Genomic DNA, 27,391 nt, shown 5'->3' with positions numbered 1-27,391 from the left:
TTAAAAATCTTTTCTTTAATTAGCAATTCCCCTTTTTTCAATAAATTTCCTATTTTCCTTCCCCATAAAATTTTGGTTCTTTATCCACGAGAGCGTATACTCTTTTACAATTAGCAAAAGACGATCAAGCGAAAAACCATCGTTTCTAAATTGTTAGTCATGTTGTTTGTCGACGCTGTTAATGATTTGGCAGATAATACTGATGACCCTATAGTTAGACCTTTGCTATAATTCGTCTGATAATCCCCGGAATGTGGGATGAACTTTGTAATACACTAATGACGTTTTAAGGTAGATATTGTGCGACTACTAAGAATGAGAAACTAGCATTAAAGGACTCAATTAAAGAAAACGAAATTTTATTGAAAGACTTGTCATTTGTTCTGTACAAGCTACATAATAATCACTCGTAACAAAAAAAAAGTAAAAAAAAATTTCATCAGATGGAAATAATAGCGGAAACCGAAGAAGGATGCAAAGTGGAGGCGGATGACATAACTTCGATGCTGTCTGGACCCCTCATTCACTTTCACTATCTAGAGAGTTAAAATGAAAGTCTTCCCAGCCGTGCACATTGTAGTGAAAGTAAGAACTCTTCGTTCCTCAACACCCAATAACCAGCAAGATCATCTACGTTCCAGAATTACTTTCCATCAGCGTTTAAAGTTCGAAGAAATTCAGGAATGGAATAAAGACAAACGTTCAATAAACATTCAACGGTTTAATTACTAGTGGATTAACAAGACACCTCGCAGGAAAAGGAACAATTAATAAATCCTTACCAAAGTTATGTACACTAGATGATTTATTTAAGACCTTCTTGGAATACAAGCGGCCTTTCGTTTTCCTGTTCCTTTTTTTTATCTAAGGCCATTTTTTTATAATTTTCACTCTTCTTCTGATCCTTTTCTACGCCTTCGCCTTTTCTGTACATTATGCTCACGTTGACGCAAGCGTAAATGTTTCCCAAATGGCACGCTTTCTGGGCGAACTCGAAGGCTTTTTTCATATCTTTGGATAGGAAATCTTTCGTATTTGAATTTTCGTCCAGATACAAGGAACTCAAATGGTGGCATGCATCAGCATGATTGGCATCACAGCCCTTTTTCAGTCTACTCAACCCCTGGAATATAGAAATGTAGATAGAACGAAAAAGTGTTTAGTACATTTACAGGATAAATTGTTTTAGGTATGAAACAATTACACCACTTATCAATTAAATTTAAACTATATAAAAGTAATCTAATAATAGGTTTTTTATTTTTATTTTTTTTTCCCAACAAGGAAAAAATCCATGACCCCACAACTTCCTGTCGGGTTCAGTTTTGATCACGAACACTCGTGAGCCGACAGATACACTTTACAGCCACTGAAGGTTTTTTCCCCACCAAAAAAAAAAAAAAAAAAAAAAAAAAAAAAAAAATGGCTAAAAAAAAAAAAAAAAAAAAAAAAAAAACACTTTCTAGTACCTGTTCCTTCTTACTACATCAGTTTATTGTCATTAAATAAAATACGGCTTTACAACTTTTAAATTTCCTATTTAAAAATTTATGATGTAAGGAGTAGATTTTTTTTTTTTAATTTTTTTATTTGAAACTACTCTCGTGGTTGGCGTTTATATCTGGCTTTGAGTTGAAGAGGACTCTTGGTAGGATCATGAAGTGCTGAAACCCAGAAAAAACCAAAATAACCGAGGGAGTAGTTTCAAATAATAGAATAAAAAATATCCCCTACAGATGGATAAGCACTCTACAACAAAACAGAAAACACAAAGAAGTGAATGATGGCATATGATTGTTAACTGTTCAAAAAANATATATATATAAAACGTTGTATAATATAAATTATACGTAGAATTCAGCCATGGAAACAATACTTAGGACAATAAAGCAATTACTTAAGTACTGAATTATTCCTATTAATTTTAATAAAATTATTTAAATATGTATCTCGCAATTGACACAGATTGGTATCAAACAATTTAAAAGTATTTTATGAAACCCTGAAAATCTTCCTTTTAGACCTAGTACTTTTTTAAAAATATATTATTATCTTATAATATTATTCAAAATTAAATTTAAACGAAAATTAAACAGTTAACAAATTTAAATAGCAGAAATTCTGGCTTTGGCAGGGTTTGTTAATTTAATATTGAAAGGAGCAGACAGTAGACTTGTTATTCTGGCACTTTCTCTCATCTGTAGTTGCCCTAGTGGTTAATTTCTAGAGGAGATCGACCACAGAACAAGAGAATAAATTAGAAGAAAAAAAAATGGATTGACATTTTTTTAAAAGCACCAAAATATTTTTGAAAAATGAATGAAATATTTAAGCAGTCTGGAGGGTGAAGAATGAATGATGTGGTCTATCTGAATATGGCAGTAAGCCGAAACATGTCTGACAGAACAAAGCAGCGAGAAAAAAAATGAAAACGACCAAACTTCACAATTCACTGTTAGTTTAATTATTTTTATGCACAAGAACTTTTCTAATTGAGACATACGTACATCCCATTTTTAGATCAGTAAAAGATTGTCTATAATAAAAGTATAAATCTATGTTGGGTTGTGCAGTCATACAGAAAACACAGCGTAGTGCCCAATTCTTTAATTTGCTAACATTACGAACGGTTTTTCATTCTTTTTCAAGGCAATGCCTGTAATATGATTTTTTACAGTATTTTACATATATTACATTTGTTTTTACATCATTTTTATAGATTTTAATTTCTTAATACTAATTGTTAATACTATATGAACAGTCTGAAATAGAATTTACAAGTTTATTAAATTTTTGACTAGACAATGGACTGAATATTTTTAAATTATTTTATTTCATTTTATTATTATTGTATATTTATGATATATTATTATATTATTTTTTAATGCCAACACTGAAAAAAGTGGACAAAGGCGGCTCTACCCTTATTCCAGTAAGAAAAATGTATTTCAATATTAAAGAATACAACGAATAAAACTAAAAAAAAAAATATGTAAAATAATGTAAAAAATCATATTCTAGGCGCTGCCTTGGAAAAGAATGAGAAACCATTCAAAACATTGGCAAATTGAAGAATTGAGCACAACGCTGTTTTCTGCATGACTACACTTCCCACAACCCAACATCTGAATATAACAGTCATAAATAAAAGAAAAGTATAAACGTAGTAAAATCATGAGCAGCCTCGTTGCATCAGACTTGGTATGGTGAGGTTGAGGAAGGGTATGGAGGATACAAAAGATCTGTGGGCTAATAGCAAATGCTAAGGTTTAAAAAACCAAAACCCATAGATTACTTGATAATATGATATAACAGAATCTTGTTTAAAACGGGTGTACTTTTTTAATTTGAATTTATTTTCATACCTGGAGAAAACCTTGCTTCGAGTTTTGTGCTTTACTAGTGATTATATTAACAAATCCTGCTCTAAAACAAGAGTCTGTGTCACCGAGGTCACACCCTTTTTCATAATATTGTGAGCTCTGAAAAAAAAAGAAACGAAGAAAATATTAATTATATAGTACAACTATTGACGGATTTATAATTCAAAAAATAATGTAGTTTAATATTTTTTATACGGAGTTTGCAACAGCAGAAGCCATATCAACCCCAGGGTTCCAGTGGTTTTGATTTAAAAAAAGTCCATTTGTAAATAAATTGTGCAAAAATGAAAAGGGATATTTGTAATTTATTTTTATTCTATTAATGTTAATTAAATTAACTAATATATTCTTGTCAGTTGGATAAAGCAAAATGAAAAATACAAAAAAAAAAAATGTTAAACCTCATTTTTAATAATGGATTTACTTAAGGATAGTAAACATGAAGATTACTCATTTTGTAAACAAACACCTTTTCTTGTAAGTTCTCCATTTTATTCCAGTTGTATTCTCTTTAACCGTGGAAAGACATCATCATGAACCAGATGTTCGCAAAACTATTGTGAGAATGATTCATCGAGGTCACAGGCAAGTAGATACCACAGAGGCAGTTGGCGTTTCTCAGAGCGTGGTTTCCTGGGCTTTAGCCAATTCCGAGATACTGGAAGTGCCAATTGGCCGATTGGCACTTCCAGTCTCTCGGAATCGTGCTAAATGCTGGGAGACCACGATCTAACAAAAACAAGAGTATAGCTATCATATCAGATAGCCAAGTAGAAATCAAAACACTAAGTTCAAACGTCATTACCTCAAAGACGGTGCTGAATTGCAAAACTTAACTAAATAGATTAGTTATGCAAAATAAAGTTAAGTCTCTTCTGGGTTCCAGGACATGTAGGAGTAGAGGGAAATGAGAGAGCAGACGCCCTTCCAAGGATGGGCTGCTATACCGCTGATAGGTCTTGAGCCTTTCTGTTGCATAGGGATTCACACTATCAATGAATATTTTAGACATAAAGACAAAACGAGGAATCAGTGAAATTCTCTCGTTGGACGTAAAAAATCGAAGAACCTTCTAGCAAATTCGAACCCTGATAGAATTCTTAACAGGGCACTGCAGAATGAATGGGCATCTGAAAAAGATTAGTGTAACCCAACACGGCACATGCAGATTCTGTAAAGAAATCGGGGAGATACCAACACACCTACTAACAAACTGTGGCCCTACATTTGCCCGGAGTGTTTTCAAATGTGCAATTTAATTGTAGAAAAAATTCATCCACTGAAACCAGGCTTACTAATCAAATTCCTCACCAATGAAAAAATATAGAACGGGGGATACAATAGCTCTCAAGGGGCATAGTACACAGCATACTCGGAACACTACATCTACATCTACACCATCCGCACAATGGAAAGATGGTTCCTACTCACATTAAGTTGTTTCGCAACAATCCAGATTTCGAGCCCTTTAGCTCATCGTCAGGTTGAAGGGTTTGAGAGACGTGTTTGTGGAAACCCTTCAACCTGACGATGAGCTAAAGGGCTCAAAATCCGGATTATTGCGAAAAAACTTAATGTGAGTAGGAACCATCTTTTTTAAAAAGGACTAATTTTTCAGGGTTAACTCACCTTCTCCGTTGATCTTTCAAAACCTCCTTTCCCAGAAATGTAATAATATCCCATCTTGTAACAACTTTTTGCAAAATTGTAATCATCGCAGTTCGACTTGTAAACACGACCAGCTTTGTGATAATCTTTCGATATAGATTCTAAATAATCTCCAAGTAGATGACAGACTGCAGTTTAATAAATACAATTAAATAACGTTAAATTAAATAATTGATTAAATTGAGTTAAAAACGGCTGTTAAACGTACCTTCGGGTTTCTTTTCCTTGAAACAGCCGAACCGGTACTCGGTTCCCAAGTTTTTGATGTAATCTTTAACTTCGTCCTCATTTTTGAAATCTATACTCATAATTTCTAAATAAAACCATAAATAGAAAAAAGATTTATAAACTATTGTAGCCTTCCGGTTGCTATCAGTATCATGAATTATGGCATGTAAGGTACGTCAACCAGTAACATTTATCATGCCATAAAAATTGGAGTTCACATACTTCATTTTGGCAAACCAAAAACCATCAATTCGAAATTATTCTATTAAATATTTTAAATTGATATTTATTAAATAGAATATAAATATTTGGATATGATATAAAACAAGATATAATAAGCGAACACATATTCAACATCTTACATACTCTACAATATTTCTGAAATTTCTTCCAATGACATTTTCATTATAATTTATGCCTCATGTCAGTTGTACAAGTTTAACTGATTGGCAGAGAAGCTCCCATATCAAGAGACAGTTGATAGATAGGTGGCCCTGAGTGAGCATGAATCTTGAAGGGCCATGCTTAAGAATATGCGAGGTCGACTCAAGGACACTTACTTTTGGGCTAAAGCCCACATATGTGTCTGGCATGTAGAGAAAGGTTGCATCCTATTTAAAGCATCCTTGGCTCTATATAGAGAGCGTGTAGGAATACCAACCGATTATGAGAACTGTGTGAGTATCTGGGTCCCCTGTTCTGATTCTTGGAGGATAAACCTTGTTTTATTGTATATAGTACTAATAGGTTTGTGTCCTAGCGTTTGTTGAGAGTGAATGTATTTATTGTTGTGAATATATAGTGTGAGAAGTCCAACAGCAATTTTTTTTAAGTAAATACTTGCAATTATTATAATTTTTACTTTTATATTGATTATATATAAATTTAATATCTAGTAAACCACAAAAAGTAAAAATTATATAATTGCAAGTATATATTTAAAAAAAAATCCACTGTTGTTCTTCTCACACTACATTTTCACAACAATAACTACATTTATTTATTTTGATTAGTATTGTTTTATTCAGTTTAATAAACATATGTTTTACACTTAATTTTAAGTAAATGTTTGTGTATACTTGAAAATAAAATAAAAATCAAAAGATAATAAAATTTTCTGGACTTACAGTATTACTTCAAATTGCATGTCCTTTTCAAATTGCAGATGATGTTACACATCATCACAAGTTAACTGTAGAAACAGATGATCTTCAATGTCCTCTTGAGATCCTTTGCCGTCCTACCGACTGCGCCAGTTAAATAACTTCAACTGCGGATTCCTTTTTTAAAAAAACTTTATTTGAAGTGACAAGAACAAGTTTAACCTAATTTAACAATGTACATTTGTCAAGCTCTAGGCAAGGAATTTAAAAATACATAATTAAATAAGTAGGTCTCTTGGGTGACAATGATATTCAATTCAGTACGGAGTATTTCCTCCTCCTACATTCAACATAGCCAAATTTGACATGGCATCCATTTTATCTGGTTTTGAATCGTCAAATCCTCCAACACCTCTTAATTCTCTGGCATCACTGGGCAACTTTTTACCCTCTTTGACAATTCGTCTCAAATGTGTACGATAGAGTTAAGTCCTGGACTGCATGCTGGTCACGCCAAACATTCAATTGAAGTCCGTTCCAAGTAGCCACCAGTGATCCTAGTTGTTTGGGCCTTGCGTTGTCATGGATAAAAATAAAACCGTCGCCAATTAGTTGCATATAAGGAACAACTTCTTCTGATAACACATCTTCAATGTATCGCGCGGCTGTTATGGAACCTTTGATGAAGAACAAGTTTGTGCCCGTTCCATAGAAATGCCTGCTCGAGCCATAACACCGCCTCCTCCATAGCTTCTCTGGAGTAAAAATGTCTAAATTTAAATTAAAAATTACATAAAATAAATAAATACAATCTCAATTTATTAATTATGGGAGACCATGGTGGCCGAGTGGGTTAGGCATCAACGCAATCAAGACCTTTTGGTTCATCATAAGCCAAACAATTCCCTCTATAGCTCCAAAACTTTTTCTTTCTGGTGTTTCTTCTGTCACAGTGTGGCAGTTTGATGATATGTGATTAAACATCAAAAACATTATATATAAGGGGTTATCTGAACTTGCAATGGTTTGTGAGTCACAGTGTCTCATCATTGTATGGGTCACAGGTTCAAATCTTAAAAATAGGCAAAGCAAAAGGAAACAAGATTATTTTTTAATTATTAATTATATACATTGTATTCAGGCAAAGATATACATTGGACAGACGATAGTTTCCATCATTCGCTTTTATTTTGTACAGAATTTTTTACAGAACTTGTTATTGCATCTTTTACTGACTCTTGTATTTTATTTTTTCCTGCAGAAATCATACGATCAATAAAAAGTTTTACAAAAAAAGTCTGAGCACTTCCAAAGACTCCTGCAATGGATGCACCTATTGCTCCAACGAATGCACTTACTGATGCAAAGGCTACACTTAATGCTGCGACTGCTGGTGGAGTGAGATATAAAATCAGCCATCCTATACCGAGGATGGTAATGGTGGTCAGTATTAATACCATAGCTGAAACAAAGATTTTGTTGAATCGTGAGAAGCCTTAGTTTTAATAAAGAAAATGAAATATCTTCTGAATATTTCAATTAATTATTCTTTTTATCTAAGGTCTAGCTTGAGATGAAAAAGTAAGTGTCATGAATGGGATTCAAACCCACGACCTTTGATTCAATACGCTGCTGCTCTAACCAGTTGAGGTATTGTGACTTCATGTGTGTAATTGAATCAACCAAGACTTTAGACAAAAAGAATAATTAATTGAAATAATTAATATTGTCAATTATGACTACTAAACATTTATATCTTCTAAATATAAAAATCAATAATACAGTAATTAGTTCAGTAAACTATAATTTAAATATCATATTTTTACACTACTGATTTGTTTGGATTTTAACATTACTGTTTTTAAACAAATAATACATAAAACAGATATAAAAAAAAAATCACCTAGACTTTCAATTGGCAAGCTAGCACTGAAAATAGTCTGCAATCTTTTAATGATGAAAAATCAGTTGACCCTCTTTGTGTTTCTTTGGATTTCATTATTTCACAGTTACACTTGAGTAAGCAAAACACCTATGTGCCATCAAACATTACTATTTAACATATTTACTTTGGTGATTGATCAGCCTACTACATTACTATTTAACACTAAATGTAATAGGAGCAATCTTGTTCTGCAATCAATTTTTTTTTAAATTTGAATGATTAATTTTTATAAATTTACTAATTGTTCATGCTTTCTGGTTTATCAGTGCATATTTTAGATTCTTTACAGAAACAAATACACTAATTTACAATGGAAGAAGACAACATTTATTCTGGTGCCTTGGGACTCTTGAACAACAAAAAAATTAAGAGATTTAAATGTAATGGCATAAAAATAAATGAAATGTACTAAATTAAATAAGAGATGGGAAAATTTAACAGAAAAGATTAACCATCCTCGGTGTTAAATTGGAGGGACAGGAGGTAATCAAAAAGGCAGGAATGGACCTTTTACTTTTGAAATTTCATTGTTAGTGAAGTGATCAAATAAAATAAACTATTTTCATATTTTAAAAGATATTTATACAATTATTGTCTATATAAATAATTAACAATTATTTTGTAATATCAAAATCTTTTCTTGAAGATCAATATATTTTTTGAGATATGGGCCATAGTACAAATTGTAAATATTTAATGCAGTTTTACAATAAACCAGACACCGCTGCAACATTGATCTGGAAATAGTAAAACAGATTTTTAATCAAAATATATTCTTATAATGTATTATTCATGATTAATGAAAGTATTGTATAATACATAAGTTAACTTACACATTGTTTTTAAGTAATACTTTATTTGATATTATTTCAATGGCAACATCAGAAAGTTTAACAATTTCATTTGCGACTTCGAGACTCATTTCTCCATATATTTGCTTTACAAAATAAAGTGATCTTTCAATACTGAGAAAACTCTGATCCCATTTGCCTAATAAAATTTAATGAATTTTAACATGATTTAACATTGATATAAACTAAATTGCTAGCAATAAAACAATCTTTAATTTAAAGTATGACAATAACCCATTACTACTACTTACAAAGCTTGCAAAATGCTACAGCTTTGATATCATTAATCTCCATCAGTTCTTTATTGCAGTTTTTCACATAACACGACAAATTTGAAGAAATGTTCTTCAAAATGTCAAGGGCTTTCTCGCATTCATCTCTGTTTATCAAGCATTCAGCTGCAAAAAATATTTTAAAAAATATTCCATTTGAAATATTTAAACACAATGTTACAACCTTCTTTTTTCAACATATCCAAATTTGATAGTTGTTTCTTCAACACGTCAAACTCCGTAAGGCAATATGTGCATTTGAATGTTTCAAGGTTGATTTCTGATTTACAAAATGTGCACCAAAGCTTGTTAAATTGTGTGCAAAATTCTGTCGGCGATTGGCATGCATTGCACCTACAAGAAAAATGGTACTGATCCAATAATGCCTCTTTTCTTTCTTTGGTTGTCATCCTCCTGAAATTTGGTCCTGGAGACAGAATAAACAAAATTTCAACTGTTTTAGCTGTTCAGAAATGAACAATGATGTCAACTGCAACATTCCAATTTGAGCGATGTTTCTAATAATGGATACTAAAGTTGTATCTTTAAAAATGTTCACAAATTTACAGCTTGCAATGGTATTTCCAAAATATTTTATTTATTTTTCGTCTATTTTATTTTGCCTAAATAGAGATTGTTGTTACAAATTAACCTGAATAAAGAGTTTCTTTTAGTTAAGATGATTTGTTTAAGAAGGCCACAATAGTTTTTATCCTTTAAAAATATTCTTTAAATAATGAGTTATTAAACAATTTAAACCTTACCATAGCAATTATAAACTTCCTCTCCTTTTTTTAAATCTTTCACAGATTTTACAATCAACAAACTTTTCACAAAACTGAAAAAAAAATTAAATATTTATAGAAGATTAATTTGTAAAGTAAGTTTAGTAAAATACCTTGCATTAACTGAAGGATCACATCCATGATTCATCATGCTAACTGAGGGGAAGATGCCAGTGCCAATTCTTCTCTGTTCTTCAGCAGCAATGGGGCTATTATTTCTGTGTGACATGCTATAGCTGACAATAGCATGCCCATTGCATATCAACTGACCGAGGTGTTCGAGTATGGCAGCTCCAAATTCATACTGTTCTTCAATAGATTCTTTTTTAAAAAATCCTGTATGATTTTTTAAATAAATCAGCAAGAGAGTGGCAGTCTGAGATTAAAATGGAATTAGCCTTCACCTCATGTGTAGAGGACCTAGTGTTTAAGCACATACCAGTGAATACAAGAAAAAATCTTCAACTTCGATCTTATCGAGGTTGCTCAGCAGACCCTTTACTCTTTCATACTCATCCTGTTTTGTTTTGTCTCTACCATAAATGGCGAGCCTTAAGGACAAATGGGCGAGTCCAATACTGTACAAGATATCAAGACCAAAGCCACATTCTAAATAATGAAAACTTTTATTGGCCTCATTTTTGCAGATTTCACTGCAATAACTCCCTTCTGCACATTTGTCACATCTGCAATATTAAATAGTTGAAAAGCAAAAATAAAGAATAGAAAAATAAAATAATCATTAAGAAAGTGTTGGTGGCTGCATCAGTTAGTGCATTTGATACGACTCATCATTTTTTTTTTTTTTTTTTTTTTTTTTACCCACCAGCTCCCTGAGAGTTGATATGACCTTAGCTGTTGCAAACCCCCATTTAAAAACATAAAAAGGCGAAAAAATTAAAGAATTCATCAGTCTGTTTTTGGACAAGTAACTTATTTTTAAAAAAACAACAAAAAAACTTACTTTTATAAGAAATTAAGATCATTTACAAGCAAATATAGCATATAATTATATACCCACCCAACAGGATTATCGAGATCAGTTTGGCAGCAATTTTGACAAACAGTATGCTGTGGATCAGGAAGTGTTACAAAAGCAAATGGTGCTTCGATAAATAACACATCACCACAAAACACATCGTCTTTAGCAATAATATGCCTTCCTTTTTCTTCTGTTTCTCTGTAGAAGTAAATATGCTAAATAATTAAACAAACGATACGATCAGGTTAAAGTATGGTCACATTTTTTATAGATAACTACAAATACAAACATTACAACATATTGATTAAAATGTGTCAATACTGATATCAAATTATTTCATTATTGCATATGAATATTTAAAGTAAGACTCTAACATCTCATTAATATCTGAAATTATATAAGATGAATTTAACTATATTTTCTAACTATGGCATTAATTATATTAATTTATTTTAAGAAAAAGTTACTTTTTAAAGATTGTCTAAATATATCATGAAAACTGGAAGTTAGTCTCTGAGTGGATTGAGGTCACGATAGCTCAAGTGGTAGAGCAGCGGCATATCTAGCCGAAGATCGTGGGTTCGAATCCCACTCGTGCCATTGACTTTTTTATCTCAACTAAAAACCTTAATTAATTGTAATATCTTAATTGGTCAAGCGGACCACGAAATTAGTGAAATCATGAAAACATTAATATTTGTTACATCTTCATAGATCATGATATCATCAATATTAATGGCATGAAAATTGGTAAATCAAATCTAAACATTTCCCAAGAGATCCATACATTTATTGTAAGCCTTAAAAAATAATGTTTTATATAAAGAAATTATGTTATTTTACTTGAGTTCAATTTTGTTTGAAGTATATTTTAATTGTGGATTTTCTCCAAATTGCGACTGAATATTCGCCAAGTAGTTTTCCACACAGCATTCATATTTCATTTGATCGTTTTTTAATTTTATGTCTTCGTTTATTGCTTCTAAAATTCCATCTACTTCTTTTTTTAATTTGTTCAGCTTGTCTGTAAGAAGAAAAATGTTATTTTAAATTCAACCAGCTATTTAAAAATCTTTAGAGCATATTTATGTATTGCTATATATAGCTTAACCATCCTGGCCTGTTTATTTTCACCGGGATTTGGTACTAAGAAATATTTTGATCTCATGTTCTATTTTTAATGGAACAAATTATGTTCAAAATAGCACATAGACCAATCACTAAAATTGCAAATATCAAAACACATCTAATACAAAACTAGCAAGAATAAACAAGCCAGAGATGATCAAGCTGCATCCTTTGGCAATAACATTATGATAAATGGTAATAATTATTTTCTATTTATTCTTGATTTATATTTTCTAGTCTTACATTTAGAAAATTAGATATTTAATAATAAGACAAAATAAAAGCCATAACTTTATTTATTTTCATAAATATATTTATGGACTGCAGTAGCTGAGTGATTCGTGTGGTTTGATTCCCACCATTACTCCTGAATTTTCTTTACAAAAAAATAAAATAAATAAATGGGGATTATTATTCACAACACTTGTCTAATAATCACATGCACTCAAGATAAGATAATACTTTAAGAGATTCACAGATCACAATTATTTATACAATCACATTTTCTGAATAGTAAAAAATATATTACAAAATAAGAGAAGGCAGAGACTTGTAACTACACAATGATATATTAGAAAACCTCACCTTAGATGTGTCAGCCAAAGATATAATAAGCCCTGTTTTTTCAAAATAAACTTTTGAGTTATTATTTTGAAAATATCAAAGTGAAAAAATTATAACAAAAAACGATAGAAAGATATCACTGAAAATTAAATTACCTTGTCTAGGTCATTTTTTATTTCATGTGAAAAGTTTTCAACTTTTTATTTTATGTAAAAATTAGGAATAAATTCACATAATTATGGCGCAGATGCCAAAACATTGTTACACAAAGAAGTATCACCTCTAATTTATTTGCATGCTTTCAAATAATCTACTACTATCTAAAATAAAGTAAGGTAAATATTGTCATGCAAGAGGACTTAACGTCCAACTGTTGGGTGTCGCAAACAAGGGAGGCAAACTATTTTAAAATAAATATTTACTTTTTTGTATTATTCTTAATTCAAAAGCTAAAGTGGCTATGTCGGAATTGTGGTAAATATGAGTCAGGCTCCTGTGCCACTCAGCTACCATGGTCTCTTTATAACCTTGTTATAATATCATAAATTAGATATTAGTGTAACATTAAAGTACACATTTTGAAAATAAAATAACAATTCAAAAAGTATTTGTTATTAAATCATATAATCAATAAACATAGTTTTAATTATTCAAACATATTGTTACTAGGAATATTATGAAATTTCTTTATAGGATTATGAACATGCAGTATGGTAGTTTCCAATTATTTTGATCCACCTAATACCTTATCTCACTGGTTTGGTTTATCAGACTTTTGGTTTTTGCCATCTCCAGTTGCTGCACCTGAATCTGCTTAAATATTAGATTGAAAATGGCAAAAAGGTGAAACATGTCTGACAGATCAACAATGACCAAATTTTTATTGTGAATTCTCCTAACTGATAGTTTAAAAACATGACAACACCCAGTGTTCATTGTTCATTTTTATTATGGTCTCTTTTGCAAAACATAACTAATTTGACACACAGAGAATTATTATCGACCACCGATGATTACCAATTGATGATTGGGATCAGGTATGTGGTCCAAAATGAAGTAGTTGTATCTTTTTGCCAAGTTTTATGCTTTTTATTAAGCCTTCCTCAGAGCTCTACAGAAGGATAAACATATTTATTTTATAGTTAATATTATATTACAGTTATATTATAGTATTATATTATAGTTAATAAAAGTTAATAAATAACCACTTCATTTTGGACCAATACCTAATCCCAATCATTATTTGTTGACTTATTTGAAATAAGTAGTTGAAAAGCATACCATTTTGAAAAGATTTGTTGTTTAAATCTTGAATCAATTCATAAGCTCTTGAAAGTGTTTGTTTCCCATCTTCCTGACCTAATTTGAGTTGAGCTTTCACTTTCCTAACCAAGAGTTTGACTTCATACAATTTATCATCTTCAACAATTTGGTTTTTACATGTGATGTTCATAGCAGAGTCAATGTCTAATACGCAAGCCTGGAAAATTGGCAAACCAAGTGAACATTTATTTACTTTAAATATTTGTATTACAAATTACCTGGAAATTTCCCTTCAAAAAAAGGGCTGCAGACCTGTTACCAAGAGAAAGCGCATGCTCCTTACTAGTGACGGGTGCATACAAAATAGATTTGGTGTAAAAGTCGAGTGCTTGAGACAGTTCGTTTTTGGCAAAAGCTTTGTTTCCCCGTTCACGATACTCTTTTGAAATCTGGGTAGACTTTTCAAAACGTTGCTGCTGTTTTACAGCCTCAATGAAGGCTGTGAGTCTTCCACTAGGGAAACCGGGAACAAATTTTAAATATAATTAGGCAATATCAAGATAATTACGGTATATAAACAAGCATTTATTTAAAATATTTACAAAGTTGAAAAAATTTAAATTAATTCACAAAATTTCTTCTTCTTCAAAGGAGGGGAAAATAATAAAAATACAAAAATTACCATTTTTTTTTGTTTTTGTTCATCCATTAAATAAAAAATAAGTAAAGTTGTAATTAAAAGTGTTAATGTAAGTAAATCTGCTGAATAATGTCATTTTTTTTTTTTTTTTTAACAGTAGGAAGAGAATGATTGTCACAAAATCACTACTCAACAACTGACAGATCAAGCAAGGCATCAAAAATGTTATTGAGGAGGACAAATTTCATTTAGCTTTCCCAAGTTTTATACAATGTTGAAATGATAAGAATTAGGGGCATATCACAAGGTAGCAACATTTATTGAATGTAGTGGCTTAGTTAATGAATTTACATCTCATTTTGTTGCTCAAAATTTTGTTATTTTCTTTATAGAAAATTGATATGCAATGAGTATTCAAAAATATACTCAATATTTTGCATTCCCAAGTCTAAAATTTCAATTCTATCTGGGTCCTATTTTGATTGGAGGAAACAGTTATTTTTTTTTTGTGAGAGGGCTGATAGTGAAATATCGAGTACCCTCAGCCAGATTCTATTTTCATTAAATAAAAGAGAAAATCCTGGATAAATACATTAGAATGTGAATAATGACTGTGGAATTAATGCCATGATACATTAATGCCTATTTACCAGGAAAATCTGTGGAAACTGCTCTGCATTCACTGGTAGGAAGGATAGAGAAATCACTACTCAATAATGAATACTCATGATATCCAAGGGGAGTTTGATAATGCAGATACTTCTTGCATTATATCAGCACTAAATAGATACAATGTAGACCATCACCTCACAGGATGGGTGAAAACCTACCTGGAGGGACAGATGGTAAAGGCTGCTTAGGCAATAGTATTCTTAGAATCAATGTCAAAGGAGGCTGCCCACAGGGAGGCTGCTTATCTCCTCTTCTGTGGTTAATCACAGTAAAGAGTTTAATAGAACTTCTGAATAATTCAGCTTTCTACAGCCAATTATTTTCAGATGATGGTACCATAATGGTCACAGGTACAGATCCCCTGCCTCTTTCACTGCTGATGAAGGATGCTATGGGGTTGCTTTCTGAGTGGTGTTGTGATAAAGGTCTTTCAATTAATCCAGCTAACTGGAACTGATAATGTTTAGTAGGAGAAGAACATTAGGTAATTTCAAAAACCCTAAATTTCAGGGCATCGAATTAAAATTAAGGGATTCAATCAAATCCCTCGGGGTGACGCTTGACTGGAAACTTGATTGGAAAGGCCACATTAATAACATATACAGGAAAGGCACATTATCTATGGTGCAATGTAGGAGAATTGTTGGTAGAACATGGGGCATCAAACCTTGGGTGGCCAAATGGATATATACCGCAATTATTCTACCTAGATTTCTATTCGCAGCCCTAGTATGGTGGAAAGGGCTAGAAAATAAAGGGAATATTAACAAATTAAGGACATTTCAAAGACTAGGTTGTTGATGATGACGGGAGCTACTACACCCTTTCTACTACACCCACCCTAGCACTTGAGATTATAACAAATACTACACCTCTACACATAGAGGCTAAGCTCAGAGCACTAACCAGCTGCTATAGATTAATTAGTGAAGGCAGTTGGAACTATAAGGGTAACAACATAGGTCACTCGAAAATCCTACAATTATTGAGTAAGGTCAACGGCCAACTATTAAGCGTTAGCGATAAAAAGGTCAAAACCCCTTCAGGGAAAAAATACTTCCAGGTAGTTACTCCGCGAGAATCTAACTATAGCGCGGATGATGACCATCGTAGCATAGTTTTACTGATGGTGCACTCATTAAAGGCAAGGGAAGCGGTGCTGGAATACATGTACCTAAATTAGGAATCAGCATCTCCTCCCATCTTGGTAAAAACACCTCCGTTTTTCAGACGGAAATATGGGCCATCTATGTTTGCTGCAGAACACTTATGGATAATAAAATGGTTTAACCCCTCGGGTTTTGGTCGCCCGCCCTGCATAATATATATACCCTCAGCCCTCATTAGATTAGTAGAATAGAATAGAATCTTCGTTCAAAATATTTACAACGTTTAAAAATATTTATTGCTTCAGAAAATAATTTTTTAAAAGAGTATTACAAGAAAAAAGAAAATTTAATTTAAAAGTAAAAAGTAAGAAAAAACCCATCGTAGGCAAGCTTAAACTAGAGTTCTTCACTATCCTATGCCTGTACACAACAGTCCCCAATTTGTTGAGCTGACTGATTTCTGCTTAACCTACACCGTTTAAAAAAATTCTTTGTGAGGCATTTTATGTGGTGTACAAGGTAATCCATGTGTGTGTGTGTGTGTTAATGTGCAAGTCTATAATACGATTGTAGCAGGATGAAGAAGTCCATAAAAACTTATTTTGTATAATTTTAAGTGAGGTTGATCATGTCATGCCGTTTGGGAGGCATGCGTACAAGAGCATTGGTCTAACCAGTATTAATACCAATGTTATAGAGAAATTTATTTATTGGGGGACAGATTAGAGTCTGGGAAGGGAAACAAGATACAAATTGCAGCTTTGCCTTTATTCCCTCTATCCATTACGGTGAAAGTTTACAGTTAAGTATTGTCCCTAGGTACTTAACAACAGCAGACCAAGGTATAATCCGACCCTTGAAGATGACATACGGATACAACACAAGCCTGCACATTGTAAAGAGGATAGCCTCAGTATTTGAAAGATTTATTTAATCCTCCTATTGTTACAGAGCCTACCAATCCACTTATTAGATTAGTTATAGAATATGTGGGGAGGGTGATAGAGGAATATGGAGTACCCCACCACACTGTAATGAACATGTAAATAGGAAAGAACGTAAGAGTGAGAGTGAATGGGAGACTGATTATGTTGAAATGACCTAGCTGCTGACAGCCCCTGAGCCCAACCTCGGTGTCTGGACGAATAAGATCGAGGTCTGACTCTGGACTGTCATTACCCAAGGCGGGTGAATCTGGCCTGACTACCGTCATAAATTACAATTTATTTTATCAGTGGACTGCAAGAAGTGATAGGCTCAAATCAGTACATGTGTCTACATACAGATTTGAGTTTATATAAATCAGTAATAAGTAATCACAATTATTTTAAATCTTCTCTGCAACTTATTAACAACTATAAAATAAAATTAAAAGTATATTTTAGGATTGTCATTGTAGGCTTAGGCTTACTTGATTATTTTGTTTGTATAGCAGTATTTAATTTTATTTTTGTTTGACAACTTGTTAAAAGCTGTAAGTTTTCCTGCCTGTACAAAGTCAATCAGCAAGCAATCCAAGAGTAACTGCCAATTGTTTATTCCATAATTGTCTAACATTTTACATAAAGTTTCGAGTATTCAAGTATATCACTGATTGTTTGATAAATCCATACAGGTAATAAATATAAAAACAAGAATGTGATACTTAGAAATAATAAAAACCACTGGTATCAACAACATGAAGACCAGGCGTGGACTATAGCGACTAGAGGTTACCATAGGGTTCTAGTACTAACTTCTAGTACACTAGCGATTACAGTTATGTCGTCATACAAAAATCGTGTATTTCATATAAATAATTTTTTATATAATATTTAAATAAGTTTAGCATTGTCATGTGTTAACAGCAAGCGAATAAATCTTTTATTCCAACCATTGGAATTTCAATTACATTCTAAAAATATTTATTTATTTTAAAGGTGCAAATAGAGCTTTTAGCCCTCTTAAGTTTACATATTTGAGAAATTAATTTATTTTTATAAAAAAATTAAAAAAAAGTTAAAATGAAACAGTGAAAAAGAAAATAGAATAAATTATAGAAAATAATTAAGCAAGCTTTAAATTAAAATGACGTTATGCTTTACCAATTTGGCTTCAGGTCCATGCTTTCTACTCCTATGCAGCTGGCCACAGAAGTGAATATGATTCTCAAAAATTTTCATCTAAAAAAAGCATGTAGGGATGATACTGATGTAAAGAAAGTTTGTCTGTTTGGCACAGAGGTCTCATATTTTAGCTAACACATTTAATTAGCAATTACCAGCAGAAAATTCTTTGTACAGTTGATGGCATAAGGCCGAATTTAAGAAATATGTTCTGGAGTCTCCCAAGGGTCTGTTCTTGGACTAACCTTATTTAACATCTTTATAAATGATATTGAACTGGCTCTCTTTGCTGATGATATGGCCTTTATGAGAGCCTCTTGTAGGGTTGGTTCCATCAGAGAATTATCAGTAACAATAAATAGGTGTCTTAAATATTTTGAAAATCAAGAATCGGACCTAACAGTAGCAAGACTGTTTACTTAATGTATACCAGTCATTTAAGTCATAATAAATAACTCACCTACACCACGAGCTAACAATGTTAAATACATGTGTGTGTGTGTGTGGTGTGACGTAGGTTTACAAAAACATTTTCTTTATCGTCCCAACATTTTGATCTCAATAAAGAAACATTGGCACGATAAAGAACATTTTTTCTAAAAACCTACGTCACACCAGACCGCATCTCACGATCTCCGAATAATGTTAAACACCTTGGAATATATCCAGATTACAGACTTAATTGTTTCTTAACATACTGAAAAAAAAGCTCCAAAGCATGGACTATCTTAAGGAGCCTTTACCCAGTCTTTAATGAGTTCATGGGTAGGGAAAAAAAAAATATTTATGCAATACACATATGCCCATTCATCACTTACAGTGCTTCTATTTAGGAAGTAGGTCTAAATCAATTTGTTTCAGCTTCTAAAAGTCTTTTTCGCACCCAATGTTACATTAATTTTTTTTTTAATGTTCTCCTAAATTTTGTACATTCCAATAATTGTGTAAACACCCAAAATACAATCAAACGAATCTTTATTTATTATAATGTGCATAAATATTGCTTAGTTACATGTGGAATGCACATAAATATAATTATAATTATAAATATTAGCTTACTTTCTTGTGTTGAACAAAATAAAACAAGCAGTATGTCTTATAAATTACTTAAGTACTGAGGAAAAAATGAAAAACAAAATGCAAACTAACAGGCTTCAGATCAGCAAAATTTATTAAATAAATACTTAATAAAAATAACAACCATAATTGATTATAATGTATATTTATCTTCAATGGGCAAGAATTAGTTGTTAGTTTTATTATTCTTCAGTCCTTTGTATGAAGGGCATCTGTACTAAATAATGTACATATATAACTATCTGAACAATTTTTTATATTATCAAGTTAACACCAAACTTATAATTGTAATGAATATGATACAATATAAAATTCAAAAACTGAATGTATATTAAACAAAACTTAATAAAGTCAACATGTTTACATACTTGCCATTATGTACATCATTATTCATTGAAAATGTAGTACAGAAATGGAAAATAAAAAAAAACAAACAACAATACTAAGCAATTAGCTTCTGCTTCTTTTTTTAATTTTTACAGTGTCTATGAAATATATATAACCATTTAAATAAACCAAATTATTTTTGATGACTTTTTATTAGCCCTCCTTAAATAAAATTTAAAAAAAATGAAACATACTAAAATACACGTAACTGAAACAAAAGAAATTAATCATCAAGATTCTGCGACAGGAGAAAATTAGCTGCCAGGTTTTCATTTTTTTCACAAGCAAAATATGCTTGAACTACTAAATGTTCAGGAAAACCAAGGGCTTTCAGCTGAAAAAATAAAAAAAATCAATTAAACACTTTTGTTTAACAATCATAAATAATATTATAGAAAATTAATATTTTAGTAATGGTGAGAATTGAACCCACAGCGGCTGGATCTACGAGTCAAGAGTCTGAGGCCCTAACCTCTTGGCTACCGCAATACCTGTACAATAAATAAGTTTGTTCCAACTAAATGCCAATTAATGTGTGATTTATTTAGCTTTGCATTCCCGGAAATTGACTGATCATGGATTTTTAACTCTGTTGGAATGCTTTTTTCAATCTTGGACTCCTACAGTTTCATAAGGTATAAGTGTGTAAACACCAAAATGTTTCAAATTGTAACTGGAATATTTCTTTATATTGTGCATTTGTTTATTTTGTATCAGATACAGAATTGGAAGACTTGGACAATTTTGATCAGATATTTGTCTGAATACCACCTCAATGGTACAATGGTTCAAATTTTGTCCTGTGTGTTTTTGCACATTTGAAAAATATTGCATAAATTTGCATATTTTAAATTTTAATGATTATTCCACTTTATTACACTATTTTATTAATTTAAAAAACTGAGTGGCAGTCCTTTTTGTCAGTAAATTATTTTTCTTTTCTTTCCCTTTCAAAATGAATGTGCACCAGACTGAGGCAAAGTTCATATTAAAAAGTTATTATTTAATTATTAGTTGGGTGATGTCTCTGACATTCATCCTGTGAATTTTAATATTTTAAGAACAAATTAATTGCACATTTGAAGGTTTTTAGTTATATATCTTGATAGACTCGGTCTGTTTACCTCATGGTTGTAGGTTCGATTCCCACATTACCCCTGCCACTTTTTTTCATCTTCCTCCCCGACTATACATGATGAAACAATCAAAAGAATCATACACTAGCTAATATGTGAGTTCAAAAGGCCATTAAAAAATTGCTTATTACATAAAAATAACATTTTTGAATAAACATAAAAAGTTTAACTGACAAATTTAATTATTTTAAGCCTAGTTCACACCAAGACTCTGAGTCAATTTATGTCGTGATTCAGAACCTTCGCTGAATAGATGCAATGTTTGGACTCAGCCCAGAGCATTTCTTCCACAAAAAACTGTGTCTACAACAATATTCATGTCATTCAGTTCTAGGTGGAAAATGATGGACGAAGTTGCTCTCTCAAGGATTTCGCTTATCCTCTTTTGTTTAATAGATAACAATCAAAATAAAAAAATTAAAAATAGATGGTAGATAAGAAAACTATATTAAGGTTGCAAAAAGAATAAAGCCAAACCAAGAACCGTTGGTTGGTGAAGCACCACTTTTGTTTTTAAATTTTTTTACTGACACTGAAACTGGCCTTTCAAGGTGTGCAATTTTTTTTTCTAAATTCGGCAACTGAAACATTGCGAAACTCCGCCAATTTTTCTAAGGACTTTATTTTTTAAATCACGTTTTCTAAACTCATTGAAACTTACACCTCTTAAACAAAGATGGGAATATGCATCCTCAATAAATAACAAGGTTTCATGGGTCTCCACAGCATTATGCCACTTAAATTACAATTATAACTGGAAAAAAAAAGAAAAAAAATACTGAAGAAACGAGGTGGCATGTAACCTCTACTCTGCTCTTCTTGATTCATGTCCAAATTGGCACAACATTGAGTCAGAGATTCCATTTCAGTCGGGATTCAAAAGATGTACAAATTACTAACCAGCAACACACCAGATTCATTGCAACACCGAGTAGGGGCTCCTGTACACAGCCAAGATGCACCTGGGATTCACCCCAGAACAAAGGATGGATTCAAAGCGTCCCAGTGTGGACTAGGCTTAAAGTGAATATTGAAAATAACTTTCTTTATGGCTTTAGAATATATTTAAATGTAAATTTGTGATTTATTCTTCCAGTTAAAGATTACTGTTTTCATTGGCAAATTTACGGTTATAATATGTACGGTTTGAAATGAGTAATCCAAAATGAGTTTTTATTATTTTCTTACCCTCTCAATTGCTTCTTTATCTTGAGGTGTTACTGGAACTGTGTTGGGCATAGTTACATTTCCACTTCCAACACCACCTCCACCTCCGCCACCGCCATTTCCGTCAGCAGGCTCATTAAGCATCCTAACAAACTCTTCTTGATGCTGAGAAATTAATTGAAGCAAAGCTGGATTTGATTGGCCGATCTGTTGTAAAACTGTGTTAAGAAGTTCTGGATTTTGTTGAACTACTGCTCTCATCTGCTGAAACTGAGGTTGAGACCTAAGAAATCCAAGAGGATCTTCAACTCTTGAATACACAGGATCTAAAAAAGCAGAACTTTAATTAATTAAAATGTAAAATAATGTTTATTATAAAAATAATCAAGAATCTATTTTGCTGGATAGATTCATTGTCAGTCTTACACACCTGTTCTTTCACTAGCTACTCCTCTATCTCCGAGGTCAAGAGGATCAGTAGGAATTTCAGTAAGGAGGTATTCAACAGCTCTATCAGGATTATTAAAACTTGCTCTAAGTGCAGCTTCAACCTTCATATAAAAAATTCCAGTGACTTTTTGGTACCAGTAAAATTATTTTCAAAATAAAAGTTTTAAATAAGTACTGACTGAAGGAATTAAACAAGCCTAATAACTACAAATGTTCAAAACAGGAAAAATAAAAAAATGGCTGCTTAAAATTACATTCATATAACAGTTGTGTAAGTTTGAGCAGTGTGTTCGTATTGTTTTGAGAAAAAAAATATAGAGGAATGAGGTATACCTGACTTCTTTCATACCCCATATCAACAATGTTTTGAACCATCGAGTTGTACTCATCACCCATCAGTAGGGCGGATTCGGCCTGTGATAACGGAGCTGGTTGTGGTGTTGACTGCTGTGAAGGAGGAGGATTAGGAGGAGTAACTACAGGGGGTTTGACTTCATCTCCAGAAGCTTCTGTTGGATCGCTAGGTCCAGAATGGACTGGAGGTACAAGTTTAGGTTTAGAAACCATTACCACAATAAATTTTTTTTCATCAATATTATACTCCGATACAGGTGTCTCATCTGTAAGTATTTTACCTGAAAATTTAAAAAATTGTATTTAATGTTTGTCGTATTAATATTATTTCTGCTTCTACTGATTGAAAACAATCAAGGCTACTTAAATTAAAAAATAAATAATATAAATTATTACTATTTTATACACAATATTATAAATAATCAAAACGACACACAAGAATGACACTTCTGCACGGAAAACAAACACTCTGAGCCCTGAAGATGATCTCAATAAAGATTGAAACATTGGCACGATAAAAAAAAATGTTTTTCTAAAACCTACGTCACACCAGACCGCATCTCACCAACTCTGAATAATTATAAATAATATATGATTTGTGGTGTTTTGACTCAATAGAACAATTTGTGTTAAAAGTAGTTTTATTATGGTATTAATGTATACAACTTGAAAAGAATTATCATGAAGCATTACACACCCTACTACTGCTACAAACAATAGTGATTCGTTCAATAATGTTTTATTTGCAGTAGCAGAATTTGGTCAACATTGGTCTCTGGAATTATTACTATTATTACTGGAGAGTGTTTGGTGAGCCAGATGGTGTTTGCAGTTCATCAATTTTGACCATCTTACCTACCATTCTTTAGAGGAAACTAGGTTATTTTAACTATCAGAACCTTAAACTATAAACATCCCCTTTAAAACGGACAAGTCAATGGTATAGTAATTTTTAACATGAAAACCAATACATGCCTCCCGGCAATTTGTGAGGCAAATGTAGGAATTCCTAGCCTAAAAGGTGCCTTATCTGTGTAAAAAGTTATTAGAGGACCACCTACTAATTTTGCTGCAAGAGATTCTCTGCTGATCCTGTCCAATTAACAACTGTCTTCTTTCATTTATCGTTTTGATTACCTACTCTTCAGGGGTCAGTGGGACAATTGGGATCATCCGGTAAGAAGGTGGGACATTGTGGCTTTCATAATGTCAAAATTTTGTTTTGCTGAAGGAGAAAAAGTTTAACTTTCATACTATTATGATGCTCAATTCCCTTGCATGTGGTCAACCAATATTTTTCTTCATTGGGACGCGCTCAATTCAATTATAACAAAATATGCAAAAATAGAAAATCATGTCTGATAGCCAAGCAACCAGGAGAGCATTTATTGTGAATAACATTAATTCAAAATTACAATATTAATCAAATCAGGGATGCAATACCAATGTTCCCAGATATATAGGAACTGCTTTTTTTGAGAGAGCCTGAACATTTCAGTGGGATAGAAATACATCAATGAGAGAAATTATTTACATATAAGAAAATGCGAGAGATTCAAAGAGATAAAAAAATCTCTGAACTCAAGCAGGAGGCAAGAGAAAGGAGGAAAAACTGACATAAGAAACTACAAATGTGTATTAATCCACTTTTCAGAATAATTAATTTCAGAATAATGCGAACATTGCCGATTGTCGTGGCATTGCAACGAGGACAAGTTAAGCAACTTAAACTACGACTCACTGGACTACTATAAATACAAACTTCATATCATTCTATTTAAATGCTTGCAATCACTTAATATTTTCTCTTTTTCTAAAACAGTTTATAAATGTTTTACTTGAAAATTTTTGTTTCTGAATCATAAATGATTAAACTGTTTCAGTGTTCAGAACTATAATAAAATAAAGATTTTTTCCCCTAAAATTTAGCACAGAGTGAGCCATTATCATACCTTGCATCAGATTATTTTAATTTAGCACAAGCAATTTGTCCTTATTTATTCACATTTCACTCTACATACACATAAAAACTGCTTGGTACACTAATTGAAAATTTTAAATATCACAATTCTAGCACAATATTAAAATGTTCTGGATTACTAGAAATTTTATAATAATAAAAAAATTACTAAAAAAGAAATTTTAAGGCTAATATCACACCGTTTTGACCAAAGTATTTATTGAATTGGGTTTTCCGTTATGATACATGCAGTGGTTCAATGAAACGTTTATCGCACTGCCAATTGTGAGAAATTTCTAGACAGTTCCCAAAAAGAAATTACGAGCAAACAATCTGCAAGAAATAAATTTGCAAATTTTTTTAACAATGATTAACCCCTCTTTTTATTAAGTTCTCTTTCCTGGTATTTCCCAAAATATCTTATTAATTAAATACACGTGTTGAGGTTTTTGTTCAATCAATGTATTCGGGAGGTCCATGCCAGCCAGTGTAGGCTTTTCAACTTCACTGACTGAAATTTTCAACAAGTATTTGTTGTCTTTTGAAACTCAATGAAATAAAAACAAAAATACTGAAGAGCCAGTAAGTGACGGTATGAACCGTTAAAAGGAATGCCATGCACTAATACAATAAAACTACTGAAAGCCATGCACTTTCAAAACCAACTCGTAGGGTTTTCTAGACTTAGCTTTCAAAACCGACAAGCAGCGCTACAACCGTAGACGACTCATCGACTCGGTTTTTCTCTCGATAAACCTTAAGTCAAAACCACTACATGCATAATATAAAAGTTATATTTAGATAATGGGATCAAATTAACATGTATTTCAAAAATGTGTCTTTGTTTATAAAAACAAAATCAATGCTTTCTTACGATTTAAACAAACTATAAAACGGATGAGAATCAATCTGATCTTAAACTATTGTAACTTTATTACATAGTATTATCTAAAATATAAATCGTTTTCCATTCTATTTACTGGAATGAAAAATGATTCAAATTGATAAGTATTAAAAACTTACCAGCATAAATAAGCCTCTGGTTTTCTGCGGGGTAATCATTTCCCTTGACGGAATTTATTTTCTCCTTTAACTCTTTTACCTGAAATAAGTTTGACATAAATATTAATACCATATGATGTCTAATACTGAAACGAGAATGAAAATTGAATAAAATGTACAAAATTGTCTGAAATAATTTTTTAAAATTAATAGGTTTATTTTCGTCGTGGAATTTTCTCCAAAAGAGTTTACATTTCAGATTATTATTTTATTTTATTTTTGTGTGCAAGTGTTTCTACATGAAAATATCCTAGGTTAAGCATGACATGGAAAATGTACTCACAGTTTTGGTAGGTTCGATATCGACTTGGAAAGTTTGTTGTTGAAGGTTTTTCAAAGTTATTTTCATTTTGACTTTGCTTACATGCAAATATGATTTGTATTTTTTGTTAATAAAATAATTTATTTAAAACTCAATATGGAATGGAAAGAACAAGTTTGGAACTAAACTTGAAGTATTTATAGCCAAGGAGACGCCATTAGAAATGACCTCAACTCGCTGTCAATTCTCTGTTCTCCATTGGAATATCCTTCTCAGTCTAAAATGACCAAGTTCACCAATGTGATGTCACAAATCTTTCCTCGGTGATTTTTTGTGAGAAAATCTTGGACATTTCTGCAAACTTAAATATTCCAGTTTAAAAATCACAATCATATGAAAATTTACGATCATAAGTTGATAACAATTTTTTATATCACTTAGTTCAATATTTACCACTACATTACAAATATACAAATTGTTTGGGGCATAATAAAACAAGTTTTTTAGATAATAGTTTTTAGATTTTTTATTACAACAAATAATTTACTTTTTAATCGTTTAATTTTAACTAAAAGTACACGTTTAATGAATGTACGCAAAGTTTTTATGAACGGCGAAATCAAAACTCAATCCGAAAGTAACATAAATTAAAACAATATTATATAGGAATAATAATGTCTATCATAATAATAATAATAAAAACATGTAATTTGGCATAAATAATATAATTATTTGTTAGTAAGAGATGATGCACTTTCAATTAAATTTTCTTGTTTCCGTCTCGAAAAAACGCGCGCGCGCACGCTCTTTAACAGTCAACTTGTTAGTCAAAGTAAAC

At 31.7% G+C, this 27,391-nt stretch overlaps 4 protein-coding genes and 1 long non-coding RNA gene across 5 annotated transcripts; 1 reads left to right on the top strand and 4 right to left on the bottom strand.

Annotated features, from left to right (window-relative positions):
- Positions 1 to 701: 701 nt before the first annotated feature.
- Positions 702 to 5,435, bottom strand: LOC106663473 (cytochrome c oxidase assembly factor 7 homolog). The gene is made up of 4 exons (XM_014388336.2): positions 5,260 to 5,435; positions 5,013 to 5,179; positions 3,366 to 3,482; positions 702 to 1,123 (listed from the first exon to the last, which is right to left on the bottom strand). The coding sequence occupies exons 1-4, from the start codon at positions 5,357 to 5,359 to the stop codon at positions 806 to 808; spliced, it is 702 nt and encodes a 233-aa protein (XP_014243822.1). The 5' UTR covers positions 5,360 to 5,435; the 3' UTR covers positions 702 to 805.
- A 903-nt stretch (positions 5,436 to 6,338) lies between these two features.
- Positions 6,339 to 7,615, bottom strand: LOC112126189. Its single transcript, XM_024224786.1, has 3 exons — positions 7,536 to 7,615; positions 7,219 to 7,454; positions 6,339 to 7,152 (listed from the first exon to the last, which is right to left on the bottom strand). Exons 1-3 carry the CDS (start codon positions 7,559 to 7,561, stop codon positions 6,827 to 6,829), a joined length of 588 nt encoding a protein of 195 aa, XP_024080554.1. The 5' UTR covers positions 7,562 to 7,615; the 3' UTR covers positions 6,339 to 6,826.
- Positions 7,616 to 7,735: 120 nt separating this feature from the next.
- Positions 7,736 to 8,684, top strand: LOC106663481. Its single transcript, XR_001340036.2, has 2 exons — positions 7,736 to 7,825; positions 8,606 to 8,684. It is a non-coding gene; the product is annotated as an uncharacterized LOC106663481 (long non-coding RNA).
- Positions 8,685 to 8,905: 221 nt separating this feature from the next.
- On the bottom strand, positions 8,906 to 18,318 carry LOC106660892 (SET and MYND domain-containing protein 4-like). Its single transcript, XM_014383965.2, has 12 exons — positions 18,005 to 18,318; positions 14,451 to 14,685; positions 14,191 to 14,389; positions 12,061 to 12,241; positions 11,257 to 11,415; positions 10,675 to 10,921; positions 10,349 to 10,611; positions 10,215 to 10,288; positions 9,635 to 9,877; positions 9,430 to 9,576; positions 9,161 to 9,317; positions 8,906 to 9,064 (listed from the first exon to the last, which is right to left on the bottom strand). Exons 1-12 carry the CDS (start codon positions 18,148 to 18,150, stop codon positions 8,935 to 8,937), a joined length of 2,181 nt encoding a protein of 726 aa, XP_014239451.1. The 5' UTR covers positions 18,151 to 18,318; the 3' UTR covers positions 8,906 to 8,934.
- Positions 18,319 to 19,851: 1,533 nt separating this feature from the next.
- LOC106664442 (UV excision repair protein RAD23 homolog B) lies at positions 19,852 to 26,815 on the bottom strand. The gene is made up of 6 exons (XM_014390148.2): positions 26,575 to 26,815; positions 26,253 to 26,331; positions 23,249 to 23,550; positions 22,896 to 23,016; positions 22,487 to 22,791; positions 19,852 to 20,496 (listed from the first exon to the last, which is right to left on the bottom strand). Exons 1-6 carry the CDS (start codon positions 26,638 to 26,640, stop codon positions 20,386 to 20,388), a joined length of 984 nt encoding a protein of 327 aa, XP_014245634.1. The 5' UTR covers positions 26,641 to 26,815; the 3' UTR covers positions 19,852 to 20,385.
- Positions 26,816 to 27,391: the final 576 nt, after the last annotated feature.

The sequence above is a fragment of the Cimex lectularius genome, unplaced genomic scaffold (assembly GCF_000648675.2).
Source record: "Cimex lectularius strain Harlan isolate CLEC.00 unplaced genomic scaffold, Clec_2.1 scaffold22, whole genome shotgun sequence".
Lineage (NCBI taxonomy): Eukaryota > Metazoa > Arthropoda > Insecta > Hemiptera > Cimicidae > Cimex > Cimex lectularius.
This window is presented reverse-complemented; position numbering and strand designations above follow the sequence as displayed.